General features: G+C 34.4%; 4 protein-coding genes across 5 annotated transcripts; 1 reads left to right on the top strand and 3 right to left on the bottom strand.

The window, feature by feature from the left end:
* Nucleotides 1-429: 429 nt before the first annotated feature.
* Nucleotides 430-6200, bottom strand: LOC133675906 (26S proteasome non-ATPase regulatory subunit 6 homolog). 2 transcript variants are annotated; one of them, XM_062097457.1, is made up of 8 exons: nucleotides 5954-6200; nucleotides 5751-5865; nucleotides 2088-2178; nucleotides 1842-1987; nucleotides 1516-1735; nucleotides 1319-1427; nucleotides 922-1090; nucleotides 430-830 (listed from the first exon to the last, which is right to left on the bottom strand). In XM_062097457.1, the coding sequence occupies exons 1-8, from the start codon at nucleotides 6087-6089 to the stop codon at nucleotides 656-658; spliced, it is 1161 nt and encodes a 386-aa protein (XP_061953441.1). In that variant the 5' UTR covers nucleotides 6090-6200; the 3' UTR covers nucleotides 430-655. The 2 variants fall into 2 exon arrangements, with proteins under 2 accessions (XP_061953441.1, XP_061953442.1); XM_062097458.1 differs by lacking the exons at nucleotides 5751-5865; nucleotides 5954-6200 and adding an exon at nucleotides 2279-3146.
* Nucleotides 6201-10530: 4330 nt separating this feature from the next.
* LOC133675612 (probable ubiquitin-like-specific protease 2A) lies at nucleotides 10531-13470 on the top strand. The gene is made up of 7 exons (XM_062097040.1): nucleotides 10531-10887; nucleotides 12089-12341; nucleotides 12426-12593; nucleotides 12681-12812; nucleotides 12894-12975; nucleotides 13062-13172; nucleotides 13264-13470. Exons 1-7 carry the CDS (start codon nucleotides 10827-10829, stop codon nucleotides 13333-13335), a joined length of 879 nt encoding a protein of 292 aa, XP_061953024.1. The 5' UTR covers nucleotides 10531-10826; the 3' UTR covers nucleotides 13336-13470.
* Nucleotides 13471-14459: 989 nt separating this feature from the next.
* LOC133676367 (uncharacterized) lies at nucleotides 14460-20880 on the bottom strand. Its single transcript, XM_062098038.1, has 12 exons — nucleotides 20635-20880; nucleotides 20458-20566; nucleotides 20188-20362; nucleotides 19813-19998; nucleotides 19271-19431; nucleotides 18450-18726; nucleotides 17915-18129; nucleotides 17573-17671; nucleotides 16953-17482; nucleotides 15855-16624; nucleotides 15457-15655; nucleotides 14460-14691 (listed from the first exon to the last, which is right to left on the bottom strand). The coding sequence occupies exons 1-12, from the start codon at nucleotides 20833-20835 to the stop codon at nucleotides 14533-14535; spliced, it is 3081 nt and encodes a 1026-aa protein (XP_061954022.1). The 5' UTR covers nucleotides 20836-20880; the 3' UTR covers nucleotides 14460-14532.
* A 3160-nt stretch (nucleotides 20881-24040) lies between these two features.
* Nucleotides 24041-26431, bottom strand: LOC133675544 (uncharacterized). The gene has a single exon (XM_062096958.1). The coding sequence runs from the start codon at nucleotides 25940-25942 to the stop codon at nucleotides 24164-24166; it is 1779 nt and encodes a 592-aa protein (XP_061952942.1). The 5' UTR covers nucleotides 25943-26431; the 3' UTR covers nucleotides 24041-24163.
* Nucleotides 26432-27001: the final 570 nt, after the last annotated feature.

The following is a 27001-nucleotide window of genomic DNA, read 5'->3' as shown; positions in this document are numbered from 1 at the left end:
AAAGCCAAAGCTTACATCCATGTTTGAAAGTGCTCTGACCACTTTCTTTATTGAGCGAGCAGCGACAGAGGATCGGCAACGACCATCTAACCCTTCCGAAACCAATGCATGCTGGTGAAGTTGAGTGATGAGTGTTCTTAAAGAAACATATCTCCCGACACTCATCCTTTTGCAAGCAATAAGAAGCTTGATTTAGCCTCAAGTTTAGGTCCATACGCCAAAGAAAACTGTTTAGTCGATGACTTGAACACACAAACAGGAGCACCCTAGTTAATTCAAGTGTCTTCATCGATGGCATCATGTTCCATTGACAATGACCATCAACTTTCATGCCAAGCTACTTATAGGCCCACTTTGGAAAAAGATTCGCTGGTATTCATTATTAGAGGCGGCGGCAGCTCAGGCCGCTTGGATTGATAACTCCGACGGTCAAAATAAGCATCTGAAAAGGAATTCAATTCAGAAACTAAAAACTGACACCCGTGATCAGTATGCTCAGATTCTTAACAATACCTGGGCAAATAAACAAATAAAGAGCATTTTAACTAGTATCACACTGATCAAATGAAGAAAAAAAAATCAACATGCTCCATCTTTCTCTGGGATTCTCAAGTTTTAGAATCATTTCTGAATCACAACAAAATGTCTACCTACTTCAAAGATCAATCACACGAGACAGCTTCTGGATCCGGTTTAATAAGAAGTCTCCTTGCTTGATAGTTGCTTGATAGAGAGCGTTCTTTGCATCAGGGCGGTTGGTTTCAAGAACACCTGCAACCTTGTCAATCTTGCAGTGAAGCTTCCCTGCGGCAATGAAACGTGATAGTTCCCTGCAGGCACAGAAAAGTTTAATTCAATAAAAACTTCCATGTAACACAACTGGAAAACTCTAGTTAAGGAGCATGAAATTCAGCCACTCACAGATCAATAAAATCCACTGTCACCCCGAAAGCCTTAGCCATTGCTTCAATGGTAACACTCTTGTAGGATTCCAAGAACTGGGAATAGACAACAGTTCTGACCTCCCTCATGTAATATCGGAAGTGTGGATGCAAATAACGGTCCAGTTTAATTTGCTCAGTCAGGCCAGCTGCAAATAAAATTGAAGAAAAAGGAATAAAACTGTTTCCATTACCAAGGGACAGACTGTTTCCATTACCAGGGGACACTCTTACCTCATATGACATAATGGGGGGGGGGGGGGGGGGGGCTACATGATAGACATACTTATTTGCAGAGGGAGTGACAGTGACAGAAACAAGAAATGTGTGTAAAAATATACTCATACATGTTGTGATGCATGCGGATATCTACTTACCAAATGCTGAGAAAAATGATTTATATTGACAATCATACAAAGAGTTCAAAAACTCTGAAAGATATGGGATTTTCCCAATCACTGTCAAGATCTCAGGAGCATCTACCACCTGCCAAAATTCAAATGGAATTAGAAACGCTGAGGCATAATCAGATAGGAAATTATACGACAGAAAACCAAATCATAACCATAGATACCTTTTGCTTCAAAGAAACTCTATCCAGCGATATGATGCTTGTAAGGACAGTATAAAATATGAAGGTATCATATGGGAAAAGTTCATATGTAGTGAAGGTTGAGATAGAATCTAAAAATAAGTCAGCTGCCTTCTTGAAATTTCGAGAGGACATGCAATACAAGCCTTCATAAACCTTTAAGCGGTTCTTCCTTTCCCAGTCACCTCCCTCTTCAAACAAGCTGCCATTAAAACACAAGCACTCGTTAATGAAAAACACATCTTCAATGATTTTGAGAAAGCAGAATCAAAGCAAAATGCAATTAAAGAATTAATGTCTTTACTTACTTCTTTGCTTTGTCAATGCTCTTGGAAATGAGATCAAAATCCATGTAGAAAAATGCAAGCTGTAAAGTATAGAACACCAAGTCCATCCTTTGCCCAACAGCAACTGTTTTGCCTTCTGTCACCTTGAGTTGTTCCAATGCTTTCTCCTGGTTCAAAGGGGGATAGTTTGTGAGTAAGATATCACCGAAAAGGAAATATATGAAGCAAACAACCATTACAATATCATAAGAAGTAACCATTAATCACCTTGTCACCAATCCGAATGTAGAACAAGGATTTAGCTAAATGAGCTTCTCGAACTTCACTTTCACCTAAATTTTCTTCAGCGTCAGCAATCCTATAAAACAACCAGAACTGACCATATTAGAAGAAAACCAGTAACCAAGCACTCTACACATTTCAAATCTGAATAATCTCCATAAAGTAGAAGACAGTACTTGTAGTTCAACCTGACCAACTGAACCATGAGGGTGTCCCATCTTTGAGACTCTATGGCTTAGATTCTACAGAAAAGGTCCCAAATCCTTCTGTAATAAGATCCATCACCGGCACTAAAGCAATTGATCATTTGACTAAATAAATATTTCAAAACTTTACCGTATCTAATTAACAGATAGAAGACAATAATGACCTCTTCACAAGCATCTTCTAAATCCTAACCAACACTTTAGCAGTGATGTGGGGACATTCTTCAATATTCTTGGCCTAATAATGTTTATTGCATTATTTCATCAAAAGATTTTTAGGTTTAGAGTTTAAGAAAAGTCTAAGATGCAGTTTGGTAAATCAAGCATAATTTTTAATTCAGCCATTGAATCGAGCAAAAGATTCTGAAAGCCTTGTTTTCTACTGGGAAAAAATTTCATGATGATCACAGATCAGGAAGGCAGTAAATAAAGACAATCCCGTACAGTGACTTCCAAGTCTTATTTAGATTAGGACTTTTAATTTAATTAATATATTTCTAGTTAGGAATCATAGTGTTAGATGGATTATGTAAGTTAAGTAAGTTTTAATTAGAAATCCTTTTTCTTATAAAAGATTTTAGGTCTTAAACTAATATAAATAGGGATATCTAGTTTATTTTGAGAACATTCGGATTCAGATTATTCATACTTTTTATAAAATATCAGAGATTTTCTTTATTCCTCTATCATGTTAGGATTGTAACCTTAGAGCTTAAGAACCCTAGTTTTTATCCACACTATGTGCCGCATCAAGTAAGCTAATGGCTAGGAAGATTTGAAAGGCATTACGGCATTAAGATTTCCAAGGCTTCGCTCAAGACCCCACTACCCGTCGTAATAGAATATGAAACCATAAGCTTACAAGTAGTGGAGGAGCCATAAGCTTACAGGTAGTGGAGGAGCCCAAGGTTGTAGCTACCTTACAATCATTTTTGCCTTCATCTCTAGACAATGTTCAAATAATCAAACTCCATTACTTTTCAAATACATGTAGTATTCCATATATTTTTTCTCATCATTTCATCTGTGATAAACAGAAATATACACGCACCATCAAGTTGAGTCGGCTCAAGATAAAAATAAATAAAAAATAAAAATAAAGCAGGGAACTTACAATCTTAATCAAGTCTAAATCAAAGTAAACCTCATAAAGCATGCCTCCATTGGCTGCAGGATCTCTCACAATCATGATTCCCTTAAGAGCAACTTCAAAATCTAATACTCAAGTCTTTTTTCCCCTTTCAAGTTTCTAGACATGATTTACTTGAGCAGAAAGATAAGAAAATTATGCACACTAAATCAAGTGATTACATCCTAACCAACTTCAAACCTAATTGAATTGCACAACAAACATATAAAATACAAAAACAACCAACTAATCCCATCACATTATCAAGTTGCAATCCTATCTTTAGTTTCACCTCTTGGATTTTTATCCCTCAGCAAAATTGCATGCTAAAGATGCCAAATCCTTTCCAAACTCCAATTTGCACACCTATTTCATAAGCCCATCCATGATAAGCCACCCAATTCATTCAGACCAAGCTTCTGAAAACAGTACATTTACATCCCAAATGCACCCACCAAATCAAGAGTAATTAACTCTTTTTCAGCTCACCAAATTAAAGTTACATATATATATTCTCCTCGACTGTGAAACAAATGCTAAATTAAGAACAAACTGTAACAGGTGATAGGTGTTGTAATGAACACAAATTATACATGCATAATATAACTAGGAAAATTAAGAGAAACATATTAGAATTCAAATTCAAGTTTTCCCATATCCATTTCTGCTCATATTCATCATTTCAGAGAAAAATACAGTTTACTTTAATCTCCACGTCCATCAACAGTCAGATTAGGGACCAAGATCTAAATTAGTTGGGAAAAAAAAGTTAAATAGTTGAGCCAAAAAACAACTATTCGTATTCATTCAATTCCCTCTGTGTTTTGATTTAATAAAAAAATTCCACCAATTTTGAGCCAGTCTAAAATAGTCAGAATTATATTTAAATTTGTCATCCCCAAGCTAGTATTTAAACCATGTCATGTTTATTCCTCGCATATACAAAGATGTATTCAGCTGCCAAACTAGTAGTAGACAAAAGGGAGCGCATATGTGTTTATAAACTTGCTTCTGGTTTAAGCAATTAAGAAAGCATAACACTCCTACATTTACTTAGAAACCCCATACCGAGAGTGGAATAGAAGTTAAAAAGAAACTCTTGCAAAATAAGCATAAATCTGATTTCGCATTGTTTGAATAAATAAATCTTCCAGGAGAAACATGTATTTAATGAACTCACAACACACAACAGGTGACATGCTTACCTCAAAAAGATTTTCTAAATCCCAAACCAAAAACATTTATAAATATTTTATTTGTTTATCTGCTTGTTCATTTCATTCATTCTTTTTTTTCCATCTGGCATCCCTTGCTATGCACAATCAGGCTGAGAGCTACATCCTATGCATGTCTAAGCCTAAGTCAACCTCTTACAATAAAAGGCATACCTTCTTAATGGTTAAAGGGTATCACGTAATCATTGATATGGCTCCCTTTAAAGCATCTTCTAAATCTCAAAATCAAGTTTATTTTCCCCTTGGTTGAGCATACATCATTTAATCACAAACTGAGATGTACAGTGCAAATATTAACATAAAACAATCAGAAGGCTTTGAACCAACAAATCCCATCACAGCAACAAGTTCCTGATATCTACAAGAGTTTATCTAACCTCTTGAATTTTCAACCCACACTCACCAAAACTCCCACATACATGCTCCGCCATTTTTGCATGCCTCTTTCATTAACCCTTTCACAACAAGCCAGCCAATCCACCCCAACCAAACTTTTAAACAACATTATTGCCTCGCAAATACAGCTATGAATCTAAAACCAATTACTTTTCTTAAGCTAGCAACTTCCAGCAACATCACGTACTCCTCAATTGTGGATGTTTCCTAAACCTAAGAACAATACTAGCTAGTGATATCAGTAAGTTTGATAAGCCCCAAAAATGATTCAACAAAAAAGAAGGAAACATTAAATCAAAACAGGACATAATCATAGAACATCCATGTTACAATGCAAATTCATGTTTCCCTATACTCATTTTTACTCATATTCAAAAGCAAAACACAAAAATATACCTCACTTCGATCTCCACATCAATCAACAGTTCAATAAGAGAACAAATTTTAAATAATTGATAATAATGAATAAAAAAAAATAGTTTAGCACCACCAAAAAAAAACAGTTAAGCTTGTGAAATTGGTTCCCGGATTTTTTCTATTTAATAATGAGCTCCACTGATTTCACCTTAATCCAAATAATTAAAAAAGAGCACACTGAACTACTAGGATTCAAAATTAAAATATATTGAACCTCTATAAAGCTGGAAACAGTTCCAAAAAAAACAAACCCCTTAAAACTCACTTCTCATCGAGCTTCTTAAGCTCGTCTTCATTCTTAGCTCGCATCAAATCCAAAAGACTCTGATCTTTCTCCAGCAATGACTCCGCCACTAGGGTTTCATACAACGGAACCATATCTACAAAACGAAAAACAAGAAATTAAACGATTTAGGTTATATTCAGCACAGTAATTAATCACTGGTCTGAGACTCGGCGAGTAATTACCGTCGGATTTGATAGTGGTCAAAACCTCCTCCTTCAAGCGGACCTTCTCGATGTCTTGGACGTCTGGGTGAGTCAAGAGGAATAGCTTGTGAGAGAGGACAAGATGCGGTTGCTGAGTTTCCCCTTGGTTTTCCATTGTGAGTTGGATCGGTTGTGAATCGGTGAGTTGGGTTTCTAGAGATTTTACACGAAAGGAAGGGTTTGTTTGAGAAAGGAGAAAGCGAGAAATAGGAAATAAAATTGAGAATTTTCCATTTCTAAAATAAAGGGGTGTGATTGGGTGCTACTTGGAGCATGTTGTAACAATGGTCCTGATGGCGATACGTGGGACCATGGCTCTTTACATTTTATTTTTATTTTTGTTGAATAGAAGCATGAAATTTGTCTCGCTGGTGTGTGGAAAAGTTGTTATTAATTTTAATATATTAAAATAATATTTTTTTATTTTTAAAAAAATGATATTAATATATTAAAAAATCTAAAATAAATGCTAATAATTTAAAACAAAAAAATAATATTTTAAAAACTCCCAATAAAATATTGTCAAACATTCACTCACATTACAATTACATATTATTTTTTGAAAAAAAATGAAGATAGGAATGGATGCACTCAGAAGTGTTATTAAGTAGTCTAGTTCTATAGTCAAATGCCAACTTAATTAAAAATCATTTGCTTCTCCAATTCTAATCCAAATTTTGATATAAAGCATACAATAAATCTTTTATTTCTATGGTATTGTATTATTTAAGTGTTTTTTAAAGAAGTTTTTCTATCAGTTTGTTGAATTATCTTTGTTTTAATAATAAAACCAGATAATTTTCTCTAATCTAAATATTTTTTATTACATTAAAAAAATTAATTAGTGGGATAATTAATTACTATTTAGGGTTGGAATTTGAAAGGTGTATGTGAAAAATAATTTTTTTTATTGAATGTAAAATTTTAATGTTATAGTTAAAATAAAATTAATATATATAAAAACAGTGATGTCTTAATTTGTCACAATGGATTTAGAAATTTATTAATTAACAATTATTAACAAAAGAAATACTAAAAAGAGAGGGGAATTTGTTGTACATCTTCTCACAAAATATTATTTACTTAAATAATATTTTGTTTGTTTGTTTTTTATTTTTTTAATTATATCCCTTAACATTAAGTTTATTGAGAGGTTATTATAGTCTCATGATCCAAATTGCAAGTTTGATGTGTAATAGCTCGAGTTATTTTCTTTCTTTCAATTTTATCCTTCAATATTGGGTTGATTGAGAATTAAACTTCTTAATTTGTTGAATTTTTTATGATATTATTCTTATTTCATGACACAGGTCATGGATTTAGCAAGTTAATTGGGCTGACTCAAGTTGTTTTTTGTGTTCTTTTTTTAATCAATTTTTTTTCAATTTTACCTTTCAGCACTTGGTTAGTTGAGAATTTTACTTAACAATTTGTTACAATTTGCTTTCTATTGGTTTATCCTAATCTTATAACCCGGACCACGAGTTTGACAGGTTAATTCGGGTTGACTTATATCATTTTTTTATTTTTTCTTTTAATTTATATTTTTTTCAATTTAATTATTTAACATTGGGTTTATTGGAATTTACGGTTCATAATTTATTTTAATTTGATTTTTATAAGGTTATCATAGTCTTAAAACCCAACATGAGAATTGATTTATTGACTCAGGTTGACCCGAATCGATCCAATATGTTATTGTCTTTATATTTATATATATATAAAAAAAACAATCTCGTATTGAATATTTATTTTGAGTCATATTACATTTTTACCAATCATCTAAATTATCTTTAAACCTGTCAAGTTGATCGGGTCATATCGAGTCAATCCCAACACAATTTAATAAAAAATTATACTAGAAAAAACATTACTTAGATTTTTTTTACATTAAAAAAAATTAATTTTACCCAAAGTACAATGTGAACCAATGATCTAGTTAGGTCTAGATCACCTCATATTAGTTTGATTTTTGTCATGTCTCATGAGTAAGGTTCCTTGCACTTAAATAGTCCCGAAACCTACACTTATAATAACGGATTACCTATATATTAGATCATTCTACATTGTGGGTCAAATTAAATTTTATTTTGGATATAAAAAAATATTTAAATATTGTTAATTTGTTTTTTAGCATAAAAGTTTTTTCTTAACTACTTGAAGATTGATCTAATATGACCTAAATGACTTTGCAGATTCAAAGACAACCTGAAATACCGATAAAAATGTAGCTCAACTCAATGATGACTACTTTTAAAAAAATATTTAAATGAAAACATATTAGATCAACTCAAGTTACCTTGTCAAATATGATGTCCGAGTTATAAAATCCTGATAACTCTATAGAAAACAAATAAAAAAAATTAAACTCGATTCTCAATCAATCCATTGTTGAAAGATAAAATTAAAACAAAAATCAACTAAAAAAATAAGTCGAATCAACCTGTGTTAACTTATCAAACCTGAGTTATGGGATCAGAATAACTCTAAAAAAAACAAGTTAAAATAAATTATAAAATTCAATTCACTCATGCTTCAAAACCACCCAAAATTAATTTATACCAATAGTTGAACATTATTGTCTCTCTCTCCTGGAAAAATAATAGTAAAATATAGCAAAAATAACAATTAAAATAAATGTAAATAACAACTTCAAAAATAGCATTGGCAATAATAGCTAAAACAACAAACACAACAACACCAATAATAATAAAATAGCAACAATAATGAATAACCTAAATTTCATGATCCATGGTCTCATCTTCACCTTAAGCATTTCAGTTGATAAATTGCTCAGAAATTTGATTATTATTTTTCTAGTATTACACTTGTTATTCAATATTGTCATTAATATTACTTTTTTACATATATTTTTTTAAAAAAATCTTACATTTCTTTTTGCTCGTTGTTTTTTTTCCTCATCACTCAACCTTGTCATTTATATTTAATAATTGGCTTTTTTTTATTAATTATGAAGCTTGTCTAAACTTGTAAGAAATTATGACTTTTTGCTTAATTAATCATTTGCACTTAAATGTTAAACATTATGTACTTATAACCTTCTTGGTCAATTTTGGTATTGATTAATCTTAAAAAAAAAAATAGAATTGGCTTTATCTTGTTATTAGGTTTTACTTGCAAGAATTATTATGATCTCAATTATATTCTAAAGTTAGTGTTTCATACATTTGCATAATAGTTACTATCTAATTCTGGGTTTATATCTATCATAGACTTGATCTTAAATGATGCTCTTGGAACTATTCAAGAGCATCTACTACTTATGCAAGTTTAGATGACCAACATTTCTAATGTAGTCGAGTCTATAGATATTTTCCACATAAGGTAACCTAATGATGATAAGAATTTCAACAATAACCATCTTATGCATGATCATAATGAATTACCTATGTTTGATTATTGTCTGCGCTACATTGTGGGTCAAATCAAATTTTATTTTAGACGTAAAAAATATTCAAGTGTTGTTAATATGTTTTATAGCATAAAAGTTTTTTTTAACTACATGGAGATTAACCTAGTACGACCTGATCGATTTTGTAAGTTTAAAGACAACCGGGACAACCAGAAAAAATATAGTTTGACTCGATGATAACCATTTTTTTAAAACATTTAAATGAAAATATACTAGATCAACTCAAGTTAACCTACCAAATTTGATGCCCAAGTTACGAGATCCTGATAATCCTACAAAAAACAAAAAAAATTAATTAATTAAATCCAGTTTTCAATCAATTAAGTGTTGAAGGATGAAATTGAAAATAAAATTCAACTAAAAAAATGAATTGAGTCAACCCGTGTTAACTTATCAAATACGGGTTATGGGATCGAGATAACCCTATAAAAAATAAATTCAAACAAATTATGAAACTCAATTCATTAATGCTTCAAACCCACCTAAAATTGATCTAAACTGATAGTCGAACATCATTATCTCTCTCTCGTGGAGAAAAACAACAGTAAGAAAAAGCAAAAATACATGAGTTAGCTTAGTATTTTACACATTGAATTCATGATTTGCATGTTGGGATTACAAAATAAATTCAAGTAAATAATGTCCAATATAACTTTGGTTGATTTATATAAACATCATAATGCTTTTAATGTTAGAGACTTAAACAATATTCTAAAACCAATAAAAAATTGTGGATGCATGGCGCTAAACCATTCAAAATATTAAAAAGGTATAGATCAAATGTTTATGATATTCATCACTTAACTTTAATATCAACTCTATTTTAAAACAAAAAAATAATTATATACTAATTCTATCATTAGTAATATAATGATCCTCGTTAACGAGACACTAATCCTATCATTATTAATATATATTAATGTTATTTTGGATGAATTGGTAGGTTTGCAAGATTCATTGATTCCTAATTTGTTGATTAGGATCACTCGATTCAACCCTATACTTTTAACACTTTTGATTCTAATATATATATATATATATAGTTACTAGAGATATTAGGATACCTTCGCTATATAAGTACAAGTGCAAAGGGCATTGAAAATATTTAGGGTTTGTGACTATTAAATATGAAATTGACAATTTTGATGATGGATTAAAGAAACAAAATTGCATCTTTGCAAAACACGTGTCTTCCTCTTTCCCTCCCACTTCTTCTTCTTCTTCTATTCTCTGTCTCCTCTTTAATGTATTATTTTCCTGCGTCAGAAAGAAAAGAAACCATCCACCTACGGACAGCAACGCTGCATGACCATTTGAATAGATACCACTGCGTGACTGGGTCTTGGCGCTCTCTTCATAATCGACAAGACAAGCTCCAAAGAGAGAAACTTCATTTGTTTTCTTTTTCCGGGAACAACAATGGCAAAGAGAAAACGTGAAGATGGAACAAGTTCTGCTGACACCAAATCTCCCATTTCAGGTAAAAACATAATCGATTTTGTCTCCTCTTTTGAAAACCCTTCTCATGTATTGGCAATGACCAATGTTGTTAATTTTTGTATACTCGAAAAAGATCAGAGAAGTCGAAGTGTCCCGGTGTTGTTTGTGAGCTTAATCATTAATAGTGGAATTTTTCTCAGTAGTAACCCAACCTAAGTACAATTGTCATTCAATTGATCAATGTTTTCCTTAAAACCTTGAAACCCTTTTCCATTTCGCTTTCTTTGTCGAGTTCTAGTATAGAGAAGGTGATTGTTGTCTAGGTTTCTATTCATTTCTTGATGAGTAATCTTGAATGGTTTTACTTGAATAAGTTTCGTCTTTCTTATCGTTCTGATCTTTCTTGGACTCTTTGGTCTCATAAATTCCAATTGTTGTCTAGTCTTATTGACTGGTGGTGTTTTGATCCATGTTAACTTGCTTCATGATGTATTTAGGTTATGTTTGGTACGACTTTTGTAATTAATTTAAGTTGTTTTTTTTTTTAACTTTTAACTCAAATAATAGTCATAAGTATGTTTGATTAGAAATATTTTTTAACTTAGATAAAAAATTTGTAATAATTCAAAATTTTGATTTAATCAAAAGTTTAAATTTTTAACTTCTAGCTTAATACTATATTCCCTCTTCAAAAAAATTGTTTGAAGTCATTTTTACCAAACATGCTTCTGATTTAAAGTCTTTTTAACTGATTTTTGCTTTAAGTTGTTTATGGAAACAATTCTTGGATCTTGACACAAATTCAAAAATTACAAATCAAAAGTCATGCCAAAAGACTCTAAATTAACAGTTATATGTCATTCTTTTCCCTTGGGTAAACAATACTTGTTGGATCCTATCAAAATATTCATAGAGGGAATTTCTTTTAGGTAACACAATGTACAAGTGTTAGAATTACCAATGAAAAGATTAAGAGTGATTGTCAAAAATAAATAATTAGTCAGGAAGCTTAATAGTGTGTCTGGATTGTTGTTTGACTTGTTTCTCTAGGGCAATGATTGTTCATTTACAATATTAGATATATGTTTGGTAGTTTAAATAATTGAAAGCATCTAGTGGAACAGCCTATATTGGGTGCTGAATGGAGCAATTTTATGGAAGAGATTTACATAAATGTTCCCAGCTGATTCAAGACTGAGGTATTGTTTAGTTGAATTTGAGCTCTTATCATACTTTGGCAGAGACTTATGAGCGGATGGCGAAACATCGTTCATGTTGGATACATATGCTAGCACACATGTATGCTCGTGGAAAGAAAATAACTAAACAAGAAGCTGAAGAATTAAGGAGCTTCAAGTTAACATCTCAGTGTTATTTGGGCACATTCCCTTGCAGTGCCCGATCAAAGAGGAGAATTAAGCACAAGAAAGCAATTGTAAAAGAGATAAGAGAAAAGATAAAGCTAGATAGCGGAGCATTTGACTGCTACTTCGAGTAAGCGGTCACCCCTAGAACTATACAAGCCTTAAATTGTTTAATATGTCGACTGTGTCTGAAAATATGTCTGAATAAATGCAGACACATGTGGAGGAACTTCTCGGAAGATAAGAGGACTTTCATTACTTACTTTGATTGCTTATGGTTTAACCTGTACACTAAAGCATCCTTTAAAGGAAAGGTCCTGACATGGATCAAGAAGAAGCAAATTTTTTCGAAGAAATATGTTCTTGTTCCCATCGTCCACTGGTAAGGCTCTGCGTAACAAAGCTACTTGATGTCTATTCTATTGTCAATGCGTAATTTTCAAACTTTTGGATTTTTCTTTCTTTCCAGGAGTCATTGGAGCCTCTTGATCTTCTGTCATCTTGGTGAGAGTCTCCAGTCAAAACTCAGGACACCGTGCATGCTGTTGCTGGATTCACTTGAAAAGGCAGGACCCAGGTGCCTCGAACCAGATATACGAAAGTACAAGATCCTTCTGCAATTGATTTTTTTTTCTAGTAAATATTTCTAATGGGGTACTTAACATGGGTGTTTTTTTTTCAGGTTTGTATTGGATATTTATAAATCAGAAGGCAGGGCTGAAAATAAAGAGCTTATTTCTAAAATTCCATTGTTGGTGCCCAAGGTGACCATAATCCGTCCATCACTTTCTGCATCTAGAATCCGAGGATGTTCCCTTAAATTAAACCTTCCTTGCTGAAATCTTTCCAGGTGCCACAACAAAGAGGTGGTGAAGAATGTGGCAATTATGTTCTGTACTATATAAATTTGTTTGTTCAGGGTGCTCCAGAGAATTTCTGCATGGATGGCTACCCCTACTTTGTAAGTTCTTGCCGTTGCATCGTGTTTCCGTGAAGCATAATCTATATACCACATTAATGGATTGGGACACCCTTTCTTTGATGCAATGCAGATGAAACAAAACTGGTTCAGTCCTGGATGCTTGGAGGCATTTTTTGAGAAACTGGAACCAATTGAAATGTAATCTCATCAATTTTTACGGGATGTGAATATTTTTTAGGTGTGATGCATGGTAGTTTGCCCACTTTCAAGCGACCTTGCTGGCATTTTGGCAATCTGATTGTGAGTGCTGGTTCCCAGTCATTCTCTTTCCTTCCAACCTTTTAAGCAACCTTGTCTAGTTAGGTATTATAAACACCGAACTTTTCATTCTATAAATTTGGTTTTTATCCAAAGGCCAGATTCTACGAGATTCCACAGTTCCAAGTTTCTACATCTTTACACAAGTGTCAATGGGCATGATCATGAAGCAAAAACAAAAGAAATGTTAAAGACAAGACAAGCGCTGCTATCTTTTTAGGCTGTGAGATTTGCTGCTCCCCATTCCTTCTTTTTTATTTTTATTTTTATTGGGGGGGGAGGGGCGGCTCAATGCAGTTCCCTGACCGATATATGCACATTCTCAATTTAAGTCCCAAACCTTCAAGTTTTATCAATTTGGTTTTGAATATTTCAGACAATTCTTTAGGGTTTCATGTTATTCTTTCACTTCACACAGTACTGTGTTTTTGCATTAACTTGAAAAAATATCAATTTAAATTTTTTATATTTAATATTTTCTGCTGTGAAAATAAAAGACCATTTACAAAAAAACAACAAATACAAAAGTTATCACCAACCTTCTAATTTCAAAGCAGCAAAAGACTAAGAACTGGTTCAAAATTCTGATTCAATCAAGGTGTTCTCGCACGCATAATTAATTTTCCCATCCAGGCCATCAGAAACATAACGCGTAGTTTTGAGAGAAGAAACCTAAATTGATCTAAACTTAACTTGCAGAAAAGCTTTGCACTACCTAGTAAATCCATTACGACCATGGCTCGTGGGGGCTGGGCGTGCCAGTTAGACAGGCCTGCCCGCCGGCAGTAATGAATACAACGGAAAGTTGGAAACAAGGTTCCAGCATTGAACACCAAACTCTACATGATTGTTTTTTATTGTGTTACTCTAATCTGTGCTGCCTGGTTTCAAAAAACCAGCATGGTTGGCATGGGATTTCACAAAATGCCTCGGAGAAATTAGACACGGTGTCCCGCGTGCGTGTTCGTTATTGATCTCTGTCCTAATTCTACTCCGATAAACGAGTGATGACTTTACAAAGAACATAGAATCAACCTAGAAACTGTACAAAAATGGTGTATAATTAAAAAAGATCAAAGATCTAGTATTCTACATTTGAGAAGGGGATTTTGATTTTCGCCATAGATAGGTTGGAAGAAACACCGATGCTCCTTGGCTTCAATGTACTTTCTGCGGACTCTAGTACCCTGGAAGCTTGGAGGGCCATCTCAGCATGAATTTGGAGGCATGACACGGCCATCTAAGATAAAATTTAACAGTGTTAGATTTAGAAATGATTCGGATAACATGAAATCTGAAACGAAATCAAGTATTTCAAATATGAATTGAGATAATAGGCCAAAATGCATATTCCAGGGTATTTTTCATATGGCATGAACTTACAAGTATTTCAATAGTATGCTTATTCGCGAGCAATTTTCAACTAGTACACATTACAACTACTGAAGCAAGAACGAAAAAAATGGGTCAGAGATTATCCCATCTAGTATGTGTATGCAATTACCCACAAAAGCACAAACTACATGCGTTGATATCCAGACATCGCTGCCATTAAGAAACAAGACAACATGCCTTTTTCAGTATGGCACACATGCTACCATGATTGTGCAAAGCATGCATTTCTCTACAGTAGACAAAAGTTCTTTCAGTATTACCATGCTCGCTCTTGCATCATCCTAGTATAGTCAAGCTCAGCCCGTATGGAGGAATGTTCCTTGTTACCTATGACCCTTTTTGACAGCTAATATTTTCAAGAATTCAATATGTTTAGGACATGGTTATTATTTGAAGAGGAAGAAAATAATTAGATTCACATAGAAGAACATTCAGAAACAAAAGTGCAACCTAGGAACTATATGAATTGATGGCCCATAGAGTCGTGCAACTTCTAGATATGAATGTCTAGATAGAGTTCATACAAAAAATAATAATAATAATAATAAACAATCAAAATAATAAAGCAACACAGAAATTCACATATGGAGCACCAGAGTTCCTTGCTTACTGTATAGCACTCTCTATCTGTATCTGACTCAGCTACATCAAGGGCCCAAGTGCGAACCCACTCAAGCCCCTTGGAAACTTCAAGATTTCCTTCGGTTAGGGTTGATGCCACAAAAGATGGATGAAGTGACACCATCACGCTTGAAGCAGCAAAAAGGACAGCTCTTCTGACATAAGCTTCTTTGTGATGGCATATCTCTCTGCATAAAGCATGCATCATTAACTTGCCACTAACATACGTTATCCACCTCTAAGCAAGCACATAACAAACTGATGTAAGGTGAACTATAATCCACTAAATATGCACGTAAACGTAATTTGGACCAGGTTATGGAACATTGATCCCAAGATGCCATTTCCATCACTTAATAACACAATTACAAGTTTTTATTCATTTACCTGGATCTTAACATATCTAGAAGAGAAGGAGCCAATGCAGATGCTTCAGGATGCATGGAAACACATCTCATACAAACACCAAGCATGTAGATGAGTTTCCCCAGGACAATAAAATCTCTACCAAGTAAGTCCACACCATGCCTTTTCTTATCAAAACCCTCCATCGCTGGAAGCATAAACGCTGCTGAATAAACAGGAAATTTATTTTGGGTCCAACCCGACTGATTTTCTGGTACATTTGCTGATCTGACACTCCATCTACGAATCTTCCCTTTTCTGATCTGACCTGGTTTGAGTGGAAGTTCTCTCTCATATCGATTAGAATAGTTCAGCAGGGTTCCTGTTTCTGAGACCTCTTTCCAAAAACCAGCTCCAAGAGGCCCCATGCTGCTAGGTAAGAACCAGGCTTGGCTCTCTGATATAGTTGATATGAGGGCCCTTGATTGATGTTTTGGTTTCATAATCTTAGAATCTGCAAGCTCCTGCGCTGCTTCAGTCATTACATCAAGAATCATTATGCGTTGGCTTGTGTCTACATTTGGTGAATATAGAAGTTTGTTTAGACTTTCGAGAGACTGGAAAGGACAAGAGACAAGCAAGGCGACCAAGGCTCTCTGCCTTTTTTCTTCAGCTGTTTCTTCCTCACCTTCTACAGCCAAATCAGAGCAACGAACCTGTACAAGAGTTCTAACAAGATCCCCTGCTATGTGTGTAAGTTCATCAGGTGATGCTCGCACAAGCTTTTCAGCAACATCAAGAGCCCGCTCTACCTGTAACATAAAATAAGGTCACTAATTACAAAAAAAAAATATTTCCCATCAATTATTCATAAAACGATTTAAGGGGCTCACAGAAAATCTAATTACAGATGTCATTACATTTCCTTGGAAAACTACAGATAAAGAGTAAATCATTACAGTTCAAAATCGTAGTTTCATAGAATAGATGACAGCAGATCATTTATAGACAAATTTCACCAAATGAGATCTCACGTCTCACATGACATGTGAATCTTATGGATAAAGAATAACTAATTGGAGATCACTCTTGGTGGAACCTTTAAGGCGTAAAATCAACCAATGAACTCCATTGACTTACCCCATCAGCGTCATCAGATTTACGTAGGGCTCCAACTACATCAACCAACTGTGTAAGTTTTCTCTTCAAGTCTGTGTCATCATCTGTCAAATCATATGGCTGTAAAGATGAATCACTGGAGGAATCAGAATTCTCACTTGCAGCTTCATCCTCATCTTCATCAGAGGCTGATCCATAATTCAGAGTAGCTAGATCGATAATCTCATCAGGATCAAGCAGCTTAAATTGAGACAATTTCTTACTTTCAGATTTCTCACTCTTGCCCCTTCCTTGATTTGTAGAATAGTTCAGGTCCTTTTCTGTCTGTGAGGTGGATAATCTTTTGGTTTCATCAGTGTGCTTCTCTGTGTGATTATGGTTAGACGGGGTATCTTTCTCAGGTTTAGTAAATCCAAACTCCCAGTCAATCGTCTCCCCAAAGCAGTTATCATCAAGGTATAGAGGATTTTTGGGGTCAATTACTTGAGAGAACACCAAAGCAATATTGCTAGCCATTTTCCGAATCAAATAGGTAGGGCTCTCCAGTCTAACTGACAGCAATAAAGATTAGATATTAGGGAAAAAGTATAGCAGAGCTCATTGCAGAATTCTTAGGGAATTGAAGCAGAACAGAAATATACAGCTAACTCCTTGAAGAATTGAGTGCATCAAATCCTTGGAATTGTCTAGCTCCTCTTTAGAAATCCTCTCCATGCAAAGACCTATAGCAGCAGTTACATCTGTATTGTAGATGGAAGGGTAACAAAAATTGCAAAAGAGACTAATAAGATTAATAGCATGGTCCTGATATCTCAGGGATGTGCACACTTGAACAATCCAGGGTTTCTTTTAATGCATCAAACCCCATTATGTAATATAAGACTTCATGAATGAATCCTTCTCATTAATAAGTAACCTTTCACAACTTTATGTTAAAGAGATCAATTTTATGAATAACTCTAAAAATAAGTGAGAAAGGATACAAGCTTGCTGCTCCATTGGGGTTGATTGCACGAACTCCCGTCTAGACCATACTGCCATCAGATGCTGCATTGTGTCTAAGAGACCACGGGTTTCACACCCTTTAGTAAGTGAATTAGAGACAGGTGGACATTCAAAAACAGCAAATTGAATGATCCATCGTAGGCAACAGAAGGGAAATATTTTCCATAGTAAAAATTTGTCCAAAAACAGGGACCTGCAAATATAATAAACAAAAAATGACAACCAGTATTACAGTAAAGCTGTTCCATAAGAACAATAAACATAGCATTCTAAATTTGTCTCAATGTCCTTGTATGCCAGAACATTCTTGTTTGTTTTTTAAATTCCTGTGCAGAACATGATTGGTCATTCAAAATGAGCTCAGCAGTAGGAATATAACATCATCAGAGCTTAATTGTCATCCATGAAACCATAGAGAGAATTTTTGGGGGGGGAAGGTGGAATGGGTGGAGGCTAAAGCCCTAACAGTATCATCTCCATTTTTATTGGGGAAAATAAATCATGTTTGCTGACCTGACAGCTGGCTGGTTATTAAAGATCCGATTAAACAATATCCAAAGAATCCAGTAAGCTTCAGTATCAGTTGCGTGTTCAATTGACAGTTGACGCAGGAGCTGCTCAGAGATTCTTTCAACAGCATAGGGGTCTTTAATTGCTCCCATTATCTTTAACCAAAATTGAGATCCAGCATCTGACTCAAGCAGATCTGCCATAACTGAATCAATACTTGATGATAAGAAGCTCCGGATGTGTCCAAGAACATGAGAGACTAATTCTCCTAGTAGCACATCTGCAAACATGACAATAAATTCCAGTTGCATCAATTCTAGTACAAAATCCTATCAATGAAACATCTCAGAGTGGCTTAGTGATAAACCACTTCTACAGGAAACTCCTAATAAAGTCAAAGTAAGCTTGAATAGGAATCTTGTAGGCAATGTGTTCATCAAAGACTCCTAATCAAGTGCAAACAAAATTAAATCAGGGGAGATAGAATGTAGAGCCTGCTTGAAAATTGAATGTAACAACCACAGGGCCAGACTCTATTACATTCTTTGTAACCATTGCCAGGGGCCTGATACTGGGTAACGAAAGTAGATCACATTTTAAGCCCTGTAAAATATGAACTTATGTTCGAATTAGTTGCAGTTAAATAAGAAATTTCCATTCAGATTTTTTTTTCTGTGATTTATAGTAGACAGCTTCTATTTCACTTGATGCAAGCTAAATATAACTTAATACAGGATTCCTTCTAAAGGGAAGTTATAAGCTAACCATTCACATCTAGCAAAAACATGAATTTGGAACTGTAGTGCTAGAAATATTTCAATTACCTGAAGCCCCACGTCGACAAATACGAGACAATGTTTCCCCGATAAATAGCAGTATACCATCCAGTTCAAAATTATGTGGGGTAGCTTCTTCATCAGATAGATTCTTATCCCTCTCTTGTGCTCCATGGAGAAGCTGAAAGGTGATCTGCCTGAAGAACGAACTATATAACTCTTGTAAAGCAAAACAATATACTGGAGTTTCGGTGAAGAAGTTGCTGTCTGATCAAGTATTGATATTACATTTGCAAACCATGAGAGAATAATAAAGAGAGAGTGATAAAACAAGTATACAACATCAAAGTAAAAACAGGGATTCATGGAACCATGGAACAAGTATACAACATCAAAGTTAAAACAGGGATTCATGGAACCATGGAACACATGAGCATGCATGATGTCGAATATCACATCAGAGAATAAGGGCATTGGAACTGGGGCTTAGTGTCTTAGTCATCCTTACCAAGATTTGGGAACTAATACTCGTCCATATGCACAAATACTCAAATCCACAAAGTAACTACCAAATAAGAGAGCAAGGATACTGTGATGAAAGTGAAGTTGGGGCTCTTGGTTGTGCTTTGTCAGGAATAGATGCAACAATTTGAGCCACCCTAGACGCCAATGGTTGGAGCTGTACATTTGTAAAATCCTCATAAAGTTGAGAACTGCCGAACTCTCTAGCAATTTGTAGCACGCCATCATTTTCAAGCAAGCACAATACAAGTAACCTGACAGAATTGTTAAAAAGATGTCAACAAGTAGAATAAAATCTTTCAACAATATTTCAAATGAAACCACAATTATAATCAGTTAAATGCATTCATCACAGCATTGCTTTTAAAATAACACAAAGCATCATCATCATCCCTGAATGGATAAAATCAACAATTATTCTTCCACACAAACTAAATTTATACCTTTCAGTATTGGATTGAACAGCGTTAACATCAACAGCACTTCCATTTCCCTTGTACTGTAGGTAAGGAACTAAAGTCTGAACAACCTCCGTGGCGAATCCATTGACAAAGAAAACATCATAAACATGCTTTTTCGCCGAAACTGGAAAACAAGCTAACCAGTCGGACACAACATCTACATCGAAGTGCAAACGGCAGTATACATACATCATCAGCAATCACAAATAATTAATTGAAAGTTCCAGATTAATACTGTTTATTATTAATTACCAAGTAATAAAACCCTAGCAAATGTTGGAAACGCAGCTCCTCTGCCTCGGTAAAATGCTTGCCACCACTCGCTCCTCTCGTTTGCTGAAGGAATTTTAGCACTAAGAATCTGAAAAAAAATATTATTTATTGATAAAATAAAGTTAAAAAAAAAAGAGAAAATCAATGGACAGTAACCTGTTCTCTGGAACTTTTATCAATAGTAGGTAAAATGAGGGATGAATCTAGAGGGAAGAGAAGGAGAGCGAGGGAGTGGAGAGAGCAAATGAGTTGGTCTACGTGTTTGGCAGATTTTATTTCTGAAATAATTTGTCCAACTTTCTCGAGAATCCCGCTCTCCACTTCTCTCCTTCTCTTTGCATCTCCCTCCGCTTCCATCTTCACTTCTGCAATTTTGCAAGCTCTCTCTCGCTCGATGCTTTCTCGCTGTGGAAGTGGAAATATCAATTTAATTCAGCCACGCTTTTTATAACATATCAGTGATAGCTAGTTTAAAGTATTTTTCATTTTTAAAAAATTAAAAATAATAAAAAGATTTCAAAAGGTAAATAATATGTTTTACATTTTTATACGTATTTAGTTTAAATTATTAGCTATTGAGAAAATATTTAATTAAAAAATAAATAAAGGTGCATATACTAAGCCAATTTTTACGGGCCAAATTTTTCAATAAAGGTGATAAGTACATTACCTATAATATAATTTAGTGTTATTATTTTTGGTTTGGTTTGGTTTTTATTAAAAAAAAATAATTAAACCGAATTTGAAAAAAAGCTGAACCCAAACCGGTTCAAACAGACTGGTTTCGGTTCGGTTTTTTAGGACAAAAACCGGTTCAAACTGATTTGACTCAGTTTTTTCAGTTTGGCTCGGTTTTTTCTTGTCTGACTCGGTTTTTTTCGGTTTGGGTTTAGTTTGATTTTTTCAGTTTCAGGCTTATAAAACCGAAACCGAACTGGTCGGTTTTTTCAAAATTTTAATCGGTTTTTTTTCACTGTTTAGTTTTTTTAGTTTTTTTTTTCAATTTTTTCAATTTAATCAATTTTTTTTAGTTATTTTTCTTTTAATTTTCTTAATTTAATTGCTCATGGTACAATCAATCATTTACTTTAAAACTTTGCAAGAATCTTCCAGCAATTATAATTAATTTTTTAATATATTTTTATATTTAATTGTGTCGATTTTATCCTATGTTATGTTTATAACTTATCATCGTGGTAAAATTCTCAGACCCAACAACTTAGAATTACTTATGTGTTTTGCACATTATTTTTCAATTCCAAAATACCCTTGCAAGTTAGACATATAGAAGTACTTTATGTGCAAATCAAGTGATAAATTCTGTTGGTTTAGTCTAAAAATCATGCTATAAAGATAGATTAAAAACTTAAAATATATTTAAGGATAAAATTGATTTAATTAGGCATATGGGTATAGATTAGGAATTACCCTATTATATAAAAATAGATCAAGCCAATATTAACCCTAAAAATTGTTGTAAAGGTTTTTCTAATACAAGAAAAAAGATAGATCATTGATGATTTATTTAAAAAATGAACTTATTTTACTTTTCTCAAAAACATCTCATTTTTTCTCTTCAACTTTATATTAATGTTTTTTTTTCTTTAATTTATATCTTGACAACAGGGACTCAATGCATATGCTATTTATTCAATAGATTGCAAAACAAGTATTTTTGTTTATGTGATTTTGTGGGGCCATTTTCAAAGTAAAATTTAATTTAATTTAATGGTAATTTTAAAAAATCCTCGAAACATTTACAATGATTTAAATTATAGAGCAAAATAATATATTTCTTTAGTCAAGATGTTATTTTTTTATTTTTTTTATTTTTTTATCAACAACATGATTTTTTTGAATAAAAAATTCATAAAAATTCAAATGCTTTAAATTAGGAGGAAAAAAAAGCATTCCTTTGGCCAAAACTCCCTTTTCATTATTCACTTATTTATTTTGATTAAAAAAAATATTTTTTTCTATTAGAAGCATGGTTTTTCATATAAATCTTATCATGATCCGTGAATCAATTTTTAATAAAGAAATAAAAAATAGTATCAATAAAGGGGATAATTCCTAAAAGCAGTGAAGAAGGGCCCAAGGATAACATTCACAGATCAAATTCCAGTCATGCAGACATAGCAAGTCATCACAGGGTACTTAAAATTATTTGAAAAGGGCTTTGAGTTCGCAAAATTACATCTTACTTGCAATAACTTTAATGAAGCTCAAGTCATTAATGCCAGTATGACAAGATACATAAAAGAAATGGTAACTGGGAACCATAAGAGCAGCTAAGAAGGCACGTGTTGCTTTAGAGTTGCAGGTATTACCATAGGGATGCTGCTACGGCTTCATTCCAGGACTCATTCTATGCTTACAACTAAGCTCTTATGAAGAGACTGTTTAAGAAAACTTAGCAATCAATATATAGATGCAATTTGATGATGAAGAACAATCAATAATCACGTAGAAAAGCTAGAAGAACGAGTGAAATATATATAAATGCAAAAGAAAAGGTCGCACTGGGTGTGGGAATCCGGTGAGAATTTGCTTAAGCAGATTTCCCTCTCTTCATTCTCTAGATCTAAAGTGAGCAGCAACATCTCCTTATTTTCCATGCGGCATTAAGCTTAAGAAACAAAAGTGTGCAGACTGTGCTTTTGTACTTCTCAGTGAGAAAAATACTGGTCACCACTCGAAGAGCACTTCTCAAAATAATAAGTGGTAGATTTCTTCAAGCTGTTATTAAAAATATGCACATTTAATTCAAGTTGGATCACTTCTACAGTTCTACATCTGGGATAAATACACTAATATGCCATTCTGATATCTTAAGGATCGAAAAACCTTATACTGATCAAAAGATTAATTGTCAATGAGATAATTGAAGAAAACATCAAGATGTTGCTAACACTAAGCCCATGTTAATCATCAGGTAAAAGAGTACTCCCAATATTCAAAGAGTCAGATAAGAGGCTTCAAACAAAATCAAAGAAAGGATGCTAAGCACTTGGTTTGACAGGCTAGTAACCAAAGCAAGGTGCAAAAGGAAAAAGGCCATCATGGGGTCCATATTGCCTCCCTCATAAAAGAACAATTAAGATCATCACCTGTGACAAGGCCTTATTGTCCTGTCTACCTCAAAAGCTCTTGCTAGAACACCCTCCAACCACCACCACCAATGGATCTTGCACTAGAACCAGTGTACCCTGTTGAGTACATTGTGCTAGCAACATGCAGAGCAATATAATATCACTGAATAACATTCCACAATATATGAACATTATCATTATATCAGACTCCCGTTACTCAAAAGCAACTTATAGAAGGAAGTCAAAGCGAAAGCATAGTGCTTGAACAATGAACACTAACTTGAACATCTCCAAATCTTTACGATTAACAGCTATGATGGCACAAGGATAATTTGCTACATCATTGCATTTACCTAATGCAAAATATATTTCGCCAACAGATTTTACCTTTAGCAATTACTATAGTCAATGCAATACTTAAATGACAATACAACAGCTTTTGAAGAAGAAAGAAACTATTCTTGGCAGAATAAAATAAATTTTCTTTTCTCATTTACTAATTATTTGAAACACACTAGGAAAAAAAAAAACTAAGAGAAACATAGGTCCTCTCCTGAGAACAGTACAACAAAAGTTTTTCTGACAGTTTTATATCACAGTTTCTCAGTTAATCTGATCATAAAGTTATTAACTACACCTTTGTCTAAAACAATCCATGAAGATTCAAACAACTCATGAAAGAACTCAGCTCCAATCTCTTCAGCTGCATTTCTGAATGCAATCCCAAATGCATTTCCTTGAACTGCCCCAAGACGAGGCTTCCCACAAACTCCAACAATCAACATCTTGTTTGGCTCTTGCGACAAGCAGGCACCAATCAAAGGCTTTGCCCTGGCACCTTTCTCTCTCAAAGCATCCATCAGAAAATAGCAGAATTTAGTCAAAGCCTGGGGGTATCCCAACAGTTTTGTATCCACTGAATCCTCAAGCTTCACCCACCTGAACTTTCTTCCACTTCTGATAGAACCACTCTTGGTTATTGCTGCACTTCCTTGTCTAAGAATTGCCCTCTGGACCTTGATCGCTTGTTGCATTCCAGCTTTCAACTTGTCAAGATTGTTCAAGGACAGAGCATCATAAGCTACCCCAAACTGCTTAGAAGCACAAGACCCATCAGAACTCACAAATGACTCGAGCAAAGCAGTGACACCATACACAACATCTGCTGCAGACACCCTCGAGCTGTACCCATGTAGCCTCAGAAAGCTCCTGTAGTAAAAATCAGAAAGCCCATATTCGGGTAAAAATCGTTCAAACTCGTCTTTCATCTTTCTCTTCACTTCAAGATTCATATACTGAAACTTTTGTTGGCAATCCACTAGGGCAAATCCCATTCTAGCAAGAAGAAGCTTAAGCTTCTTCATTCCATTGTCATTCCATGTCTTCAATTTTGTAGCAATATATGAAGAACACAGCATTGAATCGAACAAATTCCACTCCCTCAACAACATAAGTCTAGGTTCATCTTCATAGGCAATCCTTGAAGACTCAGGTGCTCGAATCTTTGTTCCATCTTTGAGGGTCACAACAGTGACTGCCTCCAAATTCCCTGAACTGTTAATATGTTGCTCCAGCTCCATGACCCCAGCTAGGTACCTCTCATCCGTCAACCTCTCATGAACAAATTGATCAGTCAGCGAAACGCAAGCCAACCAAAGCAGCTCATTCGTGTTCTTCCTTAGCAAATGCGATAGATCATACATCAAACACCCTGAGGGCTTTCCATGAAAAGTACCCCTGCGATAATACTCCCTCTTCAATTTCCTAAAAAGCTGAACTGGGTCAGCTTCATCCTCATTAGAAACCCTCCTCCGCTTCCTTGATGACCCATCATCCTCATCTCCCTCGCTTTCACTATCTTCCTCGTCTTCACTGTCAGAGTTCTCTTCCCCCTCGTCATCACTATTCAACTCACTCGCATTAGCCAACTCCGAAACTTTAAAATCATAAGCCAAATCAGCTTGTTGCTCGTCATCGCCCGTGTAAAGAACAACCACACTCTCATTCTGGTCATTCAAGTTATGCAAATGGATGGGGCGGTGACTATCAACCACGAAAACACGTGCAGCAGGGCCTAAATTGAGCAACAGCCTCAAATCACGCTGACAACCCCAATTTACTAACAGAATTGAAATGGGTTCACTAGAAAGTGAAGTCAAATCAGCATATTTGTGGATTTCTTGGAAGGAAGAAACAGGATAGCAAGCGTAACGGACAGAATCAGATTCAAGAATGTGGAAAATAATTTTAAGAGCACAGAGGGAGTCTGCATCAGAAGTTGAGGGAAATATAAGTAGAGGAGAGAGGGACGAAGTTGAAACACATTCGCGGAGGCGGGTGTAAAAGGACTCTACCCTTTGCTCTCTAACCATAACTATTATTATTATTATTCCAGGTCTAATAAAGATTTGAAATTAAAAATCCCAGAAGCAATAATAGTTCATGATTTTTAGGTAAATTGGTTAGACACAGATTTGAGATTAACTACTTCGAATTGGGCATCAGGTTAAAGGGGGGGAAAATACTTAGTCAGCAATTTCAATGCATCAAACAAGTGGAAGAAAACAGAAAGGGACGAGATTTGTTCTGGAAATACCTGGAAAATGAGAGGGGTGATTTTCAATTAAGTAGAGTCTTACCTGACGAAAGTGAGAAACCCTCCTCTTCACTGGTTCGATCCTAACATCCCCAGATCTAGACACACACACACACAAGGGGGAGAGGGAGAGGGAGAGGGAGAGAGAGAGAGAGAGGATGGGAGAGGGAGAGGGAGAGGGAGAGGAGAGCGGATGGGAGAGGAAAAGAGGGGTTTGAGGAATTTTGAGTTTTTCGGTGTCTTTGAATGGAGGGAGGCCTCCGTGAAATTTGAATTTTTTAAGCGGCCGCCAACTCTTGGCGCTCTCGGGTTTTATATTCGTGTTGGTGAGATCAGATCTACCGACCTTCTTTTTATAACTTCTAGTGACCAGAATACCCCCTCTCTCTTTTTTTCAATAGCCAGCATTGGCAGAAGGAGAAGGCAAAATTACCCGTGCCCGACAGACAGTGTTAGTATTTTTGGTTTGGGGTTTTTTATTTATTATTTAACTATTTATCAATGCATGAAAAAGTCAGTAATAACCCAAATAAATTAATAATAACTAATTTACTGTGTGGAAAAGATAAAAATATCTCAAATTCAAAGACAAATATTTTTTTTAGAATTACAAAAGGATCATTACACTATAATAATAGTAAACAAGATAATATAAGAGGGGCTATAATGAATTTGCCTTCGGGTTTTAGTTTTTATATATATATTACTTTTTATCAACATCCACCAAAATAACATGCTTATTTCTCTCATTAAAATTATGAAAAAAAAAACTAAAAGGCATGCGTATTTTAATTGTGTCTTCCTTTACACGACATTGCAGATCATAACAAAGTAT

The sequence above is a fragment of the Populus nigra genome, chromosome 16 (genome assembly GCF_951802175.1).
Source record: "Populus nigra chromosome 16, ddPopNigr1.1, whole genome shotgun sequence".
NCBI lineage: Eukaryota > Viridiplantae > Streptophyta > Magnoliopsida > Malpighiales > Salicaceae > Populus > Populus nigra.
This window is presented reverse-complemented; position numbering and strand designations above follow the sequence as displayed.